General features: G+C 36.0%; 1 protein-coding gene across 1 annotated transcript; it reads right to left on the reverse strand.

The window, feature by feature from the left end:
• Positions 1-1,032: 1,032 nt before the first annotated feature.
• On the reverse strand, positions 1,033-6,784 carry LOC110942144 (serine/threonine-protein kinase D6PK). The gene is made up of 3 exons (XM_022183871.2): positions 6,483-6,784; positions 4,506-5,278; positions 1,033-2,101 (listed from the first exon to the last, which is right to left on the reverse strand). Exons 2-3 carry the CDS (start codon positions 5,219-5,221, stop codon positions 1,195-1,197), a joined length of 1,623 nt encoding a protein of 540 aa, XP_022039563.1. The 5' UTR covers positions 5,222-5,278; positions 6,483-6,784; the 3' UTR covers positions 1,033-1,194.
• Between the last annotated feature and the right edge of the window lie 5,383 nt (positions 6,785-12,167).

Raw genomic sequence — 12,167 nt, forward strand, 5'->3', positions numbered from 1 at the left:
CGTACGAGCACGTCCTTTGTCCCCCCCCCCACCCCCCACACACACACACCGCGCTTACGGCTCTATACCCCAACCCAACCAGGTTTGAGGTATCGCTTACTGCTCTCTCTCACACTCACTACTATCACACACTTTGCTCTCAAGCAAATACTGATTCTCACGCCAGAGAGTGGTAACAAGGACTGTCAAGGAGCACCCCCCCCCCCATCCTCCTTGTTACGAGTCACGGTGTGTTTCCTTGTGCAGGAGACAGGTCAACGGACGATCCGGACATCGATCCTCGGAAAGAAGGGATTAACCCTACTTGACGAGACCAGTGAATTAACCCCCTCTGGTTAACCACTGTTTCATCACATATTAAAGTATTAAACTATGATTAACGAAAGCTTTCGTTCAAATAGACGTTGGAGAAGATAGGCTTGCACCAATCAAAGATGATGATTATCCACAAGAGCTTTGTTCATAGCTCCCTTGCTCATTCTTTCATTTACTGCCAATCAAGCATATTAATTAGAGCTTTGCTTATTGCTCAAAAAATGAGTCATTTTCATTAACTAAGGGTCCATTCCGGTGCAACATTGGCTCCATACACAAGGCTACAAATAGTGTGGAATCAAGCCTAGTTGAGCTCTAGCTCAGGTCGATAGCCTATGTGGCAGCGTGGAGCCTCAACCACGCCGCGCCACCGTTCCACTCCCCAATATTGAATAGTGTATTTAACTTTTCATCGTAAATCGTGACAAACCGAACCAATCCATCGTCATGACAAACCGAACAACATTGATATCAGTATCACTAGAAGCTGTATCTGTATTTGCTTTTATGGTTTTCGATCGTTGTAAAACCCACATTGATATCCTTTTAGCGTATCATAACTTTCTTTTTTGGATTTTCTCTTTCAATTACCATAACAAGTGACAAAACCGTAACAAATCAATACAGTACCAACCAAATTCCCGCCACATATCGTGAGAAAAATCCCACTAGTTCCAAACATGATATATAATATTTGATCCAGTAGTACTACACATATGCACAAAATTTTCTTCTTTTTCCAACAAAACATATTTTGCAGCTGGTTTTCACATAAAACATCAAACAAATACTATACGACAACAATCTCCGGCCACTCGCCGGACATAACTCCGGGAACTATAATCTTTCAATCAAGAGAATCACATATAAAAAAACACATCAAAAGAAATCAAATTCAAGATAATTATCAGCCCCTTTTTTCTCCGGTGCAGCAACCGGAACCCCTGCACTTTTCTTCTCACCGGAAATCACCACCGGTGCAGCCGGAACCTGCTCAATCTCAACTGGTCTCGGGATCTCAGGCGGGCTAGCGCACCGAATCAAAGCCCAGTTAACGCCTTCGAAGAACGGATGTTGTTTGATTTCGGTAGCACCCCTTTTGTAAGCCAACCGATGTTGCGGTTCCTTAACCAACAACCCCCGGATTAAATCACGGGCCGAAAAGCTAACCACCGGTGACTCGGGAAACCGCAGCGGTTGACCGACTACGTTCATCAAAGTGGCCCGGTTTCCGGATCCTTTAAAGGGAGTTTTACCGAACAGTAATTCGTACAGAAAGATCCCTAAAGTCCACCAGTCAACCGCACTCCCATGCCCTTCGTTTTTTATAATCTCGGGTGCTAGATACTCGTGGGTCCCGACAAACGACATTGAACGGGCCCCGGTTGGCTCAGCCATTAGCTCGGGTAACGGGGTGACTTGGTGTCTGATTTCCGGTTTGTTTTTGGTCTTCGAACTGGATTTTGATTCTTTTTTGGATTTACTCATGAAGAGTTTAGGTGAGAAACACGATGTGGGGACCGCACATGCGGGTTGGATACAAGAAGAGGGCTCCATGCACGCGGGTTGGATAAAATAAGCCGAACCTTTTCTGAGTGGTTCATTGTCGAGAGAAGCTGATTTGACAAGCGTCGGGCTCACTGAACAGCGAAGCGAAAGGTCAAAGTCGGAAAGCATTATGTGGCCGTCTTCTCTGACTAAAACGTTCTCGGGTTTTAGGTCACGATATATGATCCCGAGCATGTGTAGGTATTCCATTGCTAGAAGAATTTCCGCTACATAAAACCTACAATCAAATAATCTTAACTCGTTAAAAAAAACATTTTTTGTCGGTCCAACCCAACCCGTTATTTCAACAAAAGAACCTGTTCTGACCCGTTACCGAAAAAAAAGATAAGAAATAAGAGCCACAAAAAAAAAAAAAAAAAAAAAAAAAAGATAAGAAAACATCCAAAATCATTTTTAGGTAAAAAGTTAAGCAATTATTGAAACAATAATATTTCAATAATCATACTTGATGTAACTCTACTTATAGAAAAACTAGACCGATTTTTTTCTGGTCAATCAAACCCGACCAGTTAGCAGGGGTGTAAACGAGCGAGTTTAAACGAGCTCTAACCTAAAAATAAGCTTGTTTTTTTTTTTATAAATGAGCCTGAGCTCGGGCTTCACTTATAGAACTCGAGCAGGCTCGCGATATTTAGATATTTTTTATTTGATGTATTAAACATATATTTACATAATTCTTATTATATTAAAAATTATGATAAAATTACTAAATAATATACCTTATGTTAAGTATAAAATTTACAATTATATATATAAAATAATTATAAATGTATATAAAAGTTTTAATAAAATAATTAATAATAACAAAACAAGCTGAGCTCAAGCCCTCACAAGTTAAACGAGTTGAGTTCAACCTCGGATCGCCACCCTACCCGTTATCATTACAAAAAGTACCGGTTCTGACCCGTTTAATCACACGTGTGTGTGCACACAAGTTATAAAAGGAAACTAAGACCATACGAGAAATAAATGAAAGAGTAAATTACGTTTTTGGCCCATGTGGTTATATCACTCTTACTATATTAGCCCAAAATAAGAATTTTTAACATATCTGCCCCCATAGTCTTTATAACTAACCATTTTGGCCCCTAAGTCTAACCATTTTGGCCCCCATGGTCTCTGTAACTAACCCTTTTGGCCCCCATGATCAGGGGCGTACCCACCCTAAGCCAAGGGTGGGCGGGCGCACCCCATGAAAAAATATTTTTTAGTGTTATTTTTCGTCGGAAATCTCGACCGCACCCCTTAGAATTTTTCACCCGCGCCCCTTGAAAATTTTCAACCGCCCCACTTAGAAAAAAAAAAATAAGTATTAACCACTTATTCACTTAATTATTTAATCCAATTAAAGCCCAATTTGCAATCAATTTTTATTAACACAAGCCCAAACCCATCCACCCATTCCATTTCCAAATCCCGCCTCCAAAAAAACTCCAACGACTTGACGCCACTGCTCACGACCTGGTGGTTTTTTTATCGAGAAAAACAAAATTCCGGTTGGACCGACCCATATTACGTCAGAATTCCAATATAGAACTAGTATGGTTTATTTATTTATTTATTTATTTTGTTTTATGTGATGTGTAAGGGTTTAATCTTTTTATATATTTTTTTATTTCTTTGTTGTTCTAGACTTGTAGTTAAATGATTTTGTTGTTTTCTTTATACATTTGTTTGTTTAAATGATTAGTTACAAGTAATCAAGGTTTAATATTAGGGCTTGAATGTTTAAAAATATAATTGAAAGTTATGGGCTATGGTTAAACATGATTGTTTATTTTGTTTAAGTGTTTAGTGTTGTTTTATGAACTTATGGAGCAAATTATATGTGTTAGGAACAATGAGTAAGAATGTAATGAACTTATGGCGTGTTTAGTATCTTTAGGTGATATTTTGGATATATTTCAAAAAAAAAAAACCTGTAGGGCACAATTTTAAATACGTTTGTAATTTGTAATAACGTTTGACGTGTTTTTGATGATTTATAAATTTTAGTTTGATGTTCTTTTGTCTTACATGATCCGACCCGACCCGCTATGAACCGATATTTTTATACAGCTAGGGGCCTAAAATTTTTGAAAATATACCGCACCCCCTGGAAAAAATTTCTGGGTCCGCCACTGCCCATGATCTCTAGACTTAGGGGCCAAAATGGTTAGTTATAGAGATCATGGGGGCAGATATGTTAAAAATTGTTATTTTGGGCTAATATAGTAAAAGTGATATAACCACAGGGGCCAAAAACGTAATTTACTCTAAACGAAATGATATAACTATCATCATACCTATCTTAAGGAGTTGAGGGGTGTTTGAATCACAAGCATCATGCAGGTTGGATAGCGGGTCAACAAGATCCATATTCTACTATTGGATATATGGTTAGGTTGACCCGTATGACCGCATACACTTTAATCCATTTTTATAGATAATTAATGTGTTGGTTATGATCATAAAATCAATATCGGGAATATCGGTGATATATCGGTCAATATTATAATATCGCTGATAATATCGGTGCCGATATTTTACATGGGGACCGATAACCGGTATATCACCGATATTAACTGCATAGTTTAAAAGAACAATGAAGCAAATAAAAAGTAGGGACTAAGAGATCATACTTTACGGCTTGTTCACAAAACCGCTTTCCGGGCTGCCTTTGTCGAAGAGTATGCAAATCACCCCCGGGGCAAAACTCCATAACCAAACACGAGAATTTATCGGTTTCAAAATGAGAATACAAAGTTGGAAGAAACGGGTGATCCAAAGATTGCAAAATCTCCCGTTCGGTTTGAGCCCGTAACAACTTTTTGCGGCTTTCTAGCGACACTTTATCCATAACTTTCATTGCAAAATAAGATTTAGTACCACTAAGTTCCGAAAGATAAACACTCCCAATATCACCACAACCTAAACGTTTCAACAACCGGAAATGACTCAAACCCAAAACCCCGTCTTTCGATCTAACGGCTTGGATCGCTTCCCATCTTGAATCGTTTGATTTGTGGGGCTTATTCATGTTACTACTTAAACTACTACAACTACTTTCGTCACTTACATCGGTACTTGTACTTCCTCTACACACACTACTTTTTCCACTTTCAACAACTTCGGTTTTTTCACCGGTTTTTGCGCTTCCGCCAGCGTTACCAGACGCTTCTTTTTTAGCCGATAAACTTTTTTCTTTACCTAATTGATCTTGACTTTGTTGACCCTTTTTGGAATCTAATTCGGGTCGTTTTTCAGTGACTTTCGTTGGCGTTGTAGGCTCTAAACTTTTCGGATTTTCTTCCGTTAACTTATTACCAACCGTTTTGGTACTAGACTTTGAATCCATATTTATGAAACTGCAAATATCTTTTGATCAATTAGAGCCACTGCAACATCTTCAACTCTGAAACAAGTAAATAAAAAAATTAGTTATGAATCTTATGATATATATATATATATATATATATATATATATATATAGGGTGGGGTTCTAGAGTGAACACTAGTGTATTTGCGAACTGAGTGAACAAATCCTGGCCATTGATCTACACACGTGTATGGTCAGGATCTTATCATCAAATCGTAAAATACACTAGTGTATTTCAACATCAAATCTTGGCCATTGATCTACACACGTGTATGGCCAGGATTAGTTCACTCAGTTCGCAAGCTACACCAGTGTTCACTCTTGAACCTAATCCTATATATATATATATATATATAGGATTAGGTTCTTTAAAGAAGAAACATATAAAATAATGAACTAATCAAGAAATTAATAAAATTTAGGCAATGCATCACAGAAATAACTTATACACCAAATCAGTGTCAAGAAACAAATCAAGAAAGTAATAATTTCTTTAACAAGTTCAAGAAACTATATATGAAAATCAAAGTAACACCAAAATCACTATCAAGAAACAAATTAAAAAAAAAAAAAGTTATAAAATCTCAAACAAATAAAAAAATATATATATCAAATTATCAATACCATATGAAGATAATTTGCAATTTTGCAACCAAATTACTGCCAAGAACAAATCAAGAAAGTTACAAAATCCTAACACAAATCAAGAAACAATTTAAAGACCCATAATTTGCAAACCAAAATCAAAACTTGGATCAAGATTTAAAATTAAAAAATAAAAAAAAAAAAAAAAAATTCTACCAACTCAAATCAAATTGGGGAAAAAACCTTCAATGGTTGTTCAGAGTTCAGACACCAATTAATTTATCAAGAAATAAATAAATAAATAAATAAATAAATTTAAGAGATGATGTGAACTGATGATACCAACATCTTTCACACAGCAATCAAAGTCCAAAACAAGATAAGAACAACAGGCCCATGAATAAAAAAGAAAAAAAAAGTAAAAAGTAAAAGAATTTATGAAAAGCAGACAGATCTTGAAACCAGACCCACCTTCTCTTCATTCAAATCTTTACCAAAATCACCCCCACAAAAAAAAAAAAAAAAAAAAAAAAAAAAAAAAAACCCTAATCCAAAACAGATCAAGAACTCAAGAAAAGCAAAACCCACTTGCATTAACAGTAAAAAGATCAAATTTTTAAAAGTATGGAGCAAAAGTAACCCTAAAGAAACATACCTGAAGGGTGATAAACTGATAAAGATCGAAACTTTAGGGTTTATGTAGAGGTATAAATCAAGAATGAGATGTAGAGAGTGAGCTTCTTGTTGTGGTGGATGAGAAAAATGTGTAATTGAGGAGAGAGATTGTAGAAGAATTGAGGAATCGAGGTAAAGTTAAAGGTTTGCCACGTTCTTCATATTATTTATATATAATTTTTTTATTATTAATAATATATATTTTTTTCATCTTAAAAGTAAGAAAACATATGGGGCTTCTGTGGTTCCACCCTGTACATCATGGTTTTAGCTTTTAAGGCAACTCAGAATTTTCTATTCTTGTCTTGCCAAAAATCAAGTTGATAAAAATTAGTTTTTTTTTTTTTACTTTATGTTAGATGTTAATGTTAATAAAATCTGTTTTTTTTTTATGAATTTTAGGAACCAAGATGCACAAAAGGAATGTATCTATTTTATTAAGGGGGTAGGGGTGATCATCACTCATCACTCACTTATAATTTTCAATCAAGTTCCGTCATGTCATCAACAATTATTTCATCATTAGTGATGGATTTTAATGGAAATGGTCATCACTTGTGATGAAATTCCATCACTCACAACATTTTTTATTATTATTTTTTAAATTATAAATTAACAATAAAACACTAAAATTATAAATTATAAAAACCTTAAACGGTCAAATGAGCAACGGTCAAAAGAGAGGAACGGTCGTTTTTATTTTATTTTCACGTGTGATATTAATCACGCGTTATAAGTTTAACGCGTTAAAAATGATGGGTGGCGGCGGTGTGTTGTTATGTTTCACGCGTGGTGGGGGTTGAAAACGGACCACCCCGGGTCCCCTTGGAAGAGTAAAATGTTATTTTCGTCTTTCAGGGTTGACAAGTTTTGCGACTTTTGTCCCTGAGGTGTCATTTTCATTCAAAATGTTTGAAATGTTGTCATTTTCATCCCTGTTCGCCAAAGAGGAACGAGAGTCGCAATAAATTGCCAAACTCAATGATGAAAATGGCAATGAAATACAAACTTGAATGACTCAAATGCACAGAAAAGGTAATTTTAGACAATTTTGTCATTTTACTCTTATTAGAAAGGTTGACGGTTTAATTATGTAACAATAGTACAAAATCTAATGTCGGGTTTTATGAGAAATCGGTAGTCAATGTGCAAGATAGAGGGAGGAGAGCGTGTGAAGGAAATCTAAGAGATGAACGCTCGTGGATGAATTGTGAGAGGAGGGAGGAAGAAGAGACAGATTGTGCGCATTTGTCATGGGGTAGTCAACATGGAGGCGTTCATGCGCCCCACCCGACTGGAGATGTTATAAGAATTTGTTATATGTTGTCCAAGTGGATACTCCTCGAGTCGGATTTTTGGATTATATGTGAACTTATCCTCACATTTAATATAAATGCGTTTAAAACGTGTTAATGCTATTTAAGACATAGTATTCATCGTGAACCAAATATCTCACTTGTTTATGGTGGATGAGTTATTTGACTAGGAAGTTATAGTTTTAACCTTTATCAAAAGAAAATCCACAAATTTAATCATTATGTTTAAACTTGATTATGAAAAAATAAGTTCATACCCGTGTATGGATTTAAAGTAACTATATATATTTGTTGATAGCTACCCTCATATAAAAGGAAGTTGTTAACTTTGAAAACACTTGAAAGGTCAAACTTGCAATTTCAGTATTTCACATGGTGTTTACCTTTTTTGACATTAAAGTTACCAGGTTTCATAGAAAGAAGTTATCAGGTTGAGAAATCTTTGAATATTAGCTACAGCAAAATACAATTCTATTAAATTATATAAAACTAGAATTTCGACCCGCCGCAATGCGGCGGGGATTCTTTAGTTATAACTAAGTCGATCTAGAACCTGCATGTTATGTTAAACCTGTGAAACGGGAAAAAATAGACGATGTAAAACGTTCACCCACACACGCACGTTGCATCGTGTTAACTCGCAAAATTTAGAACGAAATGTAAAAACGTTAAACCAAAGACGCACGATGCGATGCGATGTGTTAAGTCACAAAATTTAGAACGAAGCATAAAGCGATAAATTTGCGAAAAATGAAAACTATAAAGGACCAAAGTTCAAAGTAAAAAAAGTTGTGAAGATAGATTACAAAAGATATAAAGTTTGTGGTTAAAAGTAAAAAAAAACAAATCGTTTTGGGTTAAAAGTAATTTATGAAATACTTTTGGGTGAAAAGTAAAAAAAAAATCAAATTTTTTTTTTGGAAAACCCCCAAAGCCAACGTTACGACAACCATATGCATAATCATTCTTCTTTGAAAACCCCCCAAAGCACACCCCGCGTTGCGGCGGGGCGTAAAACGGTGTCAAATAGTACTAATGTCACACAACCGTCATCGACCACCGACATTGACTCGGCGTAGGGTATGCGTGTTGCGACGAACCTAACAAACATGGGAAAATAGAGGTAAAAACGTTGAACCACACATGAACGTTGCGTTTATAAATACTTTTGGGTGAAAAGTAAAAAAAAAATCATTTTTTTTGGAAAACCCCCCAAAGCCAACGTTACGACAACCATATGCATAACCCTTCTTCTTTGAAAACCCCCCAAAGCACACCTCGCGTTGCGACGGGGCGTAAAACGGTGTCAAATAGTACTAATGTCACACAACCGTCATCGACCACTGACACTGACTCGGCGTAGGGTATGCGTGTTGCGACGAACCTAACAAACATGGGAAAATAGAGGTAAAAACGTTGAACCACACATGAACGTTGCGTTTATAAATACTTTTGGGTGAAAAGTAAAAAAAAAAAATCATTTTTTTTGGAAAACCCCCCAAAGCCAACGTTACGACAACCATATGCATAACCCTTCTTCTTTGAAAACCCCCCAAAGCACACCTCGCGTTGCGACGGGGCGTAAAACGGTGTCAAATAGTACTAATGTCACACAACCGTCATCGACCACCGACACTGACTCGGCGTAGGGTATGCGTGTTGCGACGAACCTAACAAACATGGGAAAATAGAGGTAAAAACGTTGAACCACACATGCACGTTGCGTCGTATTAACTCGAAAAAATTAGAACTATACGTAAAACGAAAATTTGCGAAAGGTGAAAAGTATAAGTGACAAAAGTTGTGAAGTTAAATTGCAAATAATGAAAAGTTTTGGGTTAAAGTTAAAAAACAAATTATGTAGGGTTAAAATTAAAAAAGATAAAAACATTTGGGTTAAAACTAAAAAATCAAGGTTTTTTTTTTGAAAAATACCCAAAGCACACTTTACAACTCATGATGCACTAAGAACTTGCTTCTTTATATGTGGAATAATATAAATACTTAATTTTGAAGATATTTGATTTTTCATTTAACTTAGTTAAAATATATTATAATTAAGTCAGCCATAAAGGTGTATGATATAATTGGTTAATTTGGTGGTTAGTTCACCTGTGCCTAAAAATATGTTAGATTAACATTGATGAATTTGGTGGTTAGTTCACATAATTATGCCCCACCAAATTTAACAGGACAAAGTTAAGCTTATTCAAATGGTAAAAGACTGTTTAGAATATGTAAATAATAATTTTATATTGAGAATAAACATTGATAGTCCCTTTCAATAATTGAAAATAAGTCATTGCACAAATAATAAACTTTTTATTGAGAATATTCTTCATACATCTTCTGAAGAAATAACAACAAAACATGTAAACAAATGTAATCAATAGTCAATTTTCTTACACTAATCACTTATGGTCTATAATCATTCTTTTAAGTCATAATTAACATAAGGTTGGGTAGTGTGGAGGCGCCCCACCTCCACATCACCCAATAACGTCCTGATGGCGCCCTATCTCTAACCCGTAGGCGCTAAAGGGGCTCTTGTGAGTGTAATGGCAGGCGTCAATGGGGAGGCTCTTTGGACCCCATGTTGCAAGTGAAGAAGCCAATCAAAACCCCATATTTGGAGGGGGAACCATTCATAGCCAAACCACACCGGGCGCCCCATCTCTACCCCGTGGGCGCCAAAGGGGCTCTTGTGAGTGTAATAGCATTCCTCATGATTAGGATCCAGAAATGTGAATCATAACAATCGGTCTGGTTACTGGTCTCATTCAGGTGTGGTTCATCCACCAAGACACTCATTGTCATATATATGATCGTCCGATGGCCTTACCTATAACCATTGCATTCATAATTATGCCCTCCATGACTGACTTAACACATGACAGGCTAACACGGCATTTTTTTCCTCATGCTTTCAGCACAATCAAATATTACACGGAGTCTACTATAGAGATGCAAAACATGTCACTTCAATCTTTTGTTTTTTAAATATTCTTGTTACGTCTTTAATGATCAGTGAATGATCGATCCTCCAAACTATTTATACTCGTGGGTCGCAACTATATGTTGTTTTATGATGTTAGACAATGCGTAATGGGCATTATATAGGCGTAAAGGGGCTTGATAACGCCCTCAACACCGTCCCGTGGGCGTTATAGAGGCATGAAGAGAAAGGGGCGTTTTTAGTATAATGCCAAATGAGGAGAGAAAAAATGAAAAGTAATGATTGAAAGGGAATTACGAGGCGTTAAGTATTACACGTTTTTTGAAGGAGCATTATGATGCTGATGTGGTGGAAAAGGCATTAACCATTACGGATGACCTATCTTACATTTTTTACATTTCTTTGGTTATTGGTAGCTTTCTAAACTTATCTTTAGGATTGTTTGTTTGAGAGTTGGGGGTCTCTGGAGGCAATCTCTTTATTTCTCATGAATAGAGGTTTAGTTTACCTACATCTTATGTCCCCCAAGCTCCACCAATAGTTTTGTTATAGGTCAGATTTGTTGGATACAATTGTTCTTGTACCATCACTTTTACCTTAAAATGTTATTGTGATCTGTAACATATAGAAGAACTGAAGAAGTATATATTTTTTAAAGTTTACAACTAATATTTAATGTTATATTGAATTTAGACCAAAATAGAATTTACCATTTCTTCACTCTCCAGATCCTTTAACCAATTTCCATACAAGAGCCACACTGACATTGACATTCAACCATGCAAAATGAATACGATTGTAGCATCAGGTCTCGAAATTGACTGATGTGTCACTTATACAGAAATTTGAGATCAAACATAATTCTATTCTATTAATACTTAAAATGTTAGGGCATTTGAAATCTGTTCTACCTCTTATTTGGGTTTTTTCAATTTGTAGATCATTACTACGCATAAGCAAAATGCGCTTGCCTATATACATACTAAGTGTAAACAAAGTGTATCGGGTTAATTATATGGTAATACCTCATACATCTTTATATAAAAAATACCAAGGTTGGAGAACTCGCTAGTCGCTAGTCGGTCGGTGAGGTGGGGACTAGCGACTACTCGGGATTAATTACTCGGGATTAATCGGATCGAGTTTTTTATATGTAATTTTTAGTTTTATGTATACGTATACACATTTTTATAGGTAAATATTTTAAGTAGCTAGGTTTTAACTCTTACTCAACTCATTTTTTAAGTATACAAGATTAATTGTTAGAATTCACATGGTTTGGTTGGAAAGTGGCCGGAATTTAGAGGTTTTAGCCGAAATATACAGGTTTTTTTGCCAGAATCTCTGGTTGGAATCGCCGATTTTTGGTTGGCCGACTAGGCCTGACTAGCGA

The sequence above is a fragment of the Helianthus annuus genome, chromosome 5 (assembly GCF_002127325.2).
Source record: "Helianthus annuus cultivar XRQ/B chromosome 5, HanXRQr2.0-SUNRISE, whole genome shotgun sequence".
Lineage (NCBI taxonomy): Eukaryota > Viridiplantae > Streptophyta > Magnoliopsida > Asterales > Asteraceae > Helianthus > Helianthus annuus.

Coding starts and splice junctions, on each gene's coding strand:
- LOC110942144 (XM_022183871.2), bottom strand. CDS start 5,221: ATGGATTCAAAGTCTAGTACCAAAACGGTTGGTAATAAGTTAACGGAA. Junction 2,102..4,505: donor TTTTGTGAACAAGCCGTAAA/GTATGATCTCTT, acceptor ATTTGATTGTAG/GTTTTATGTAGCGGAAATTC.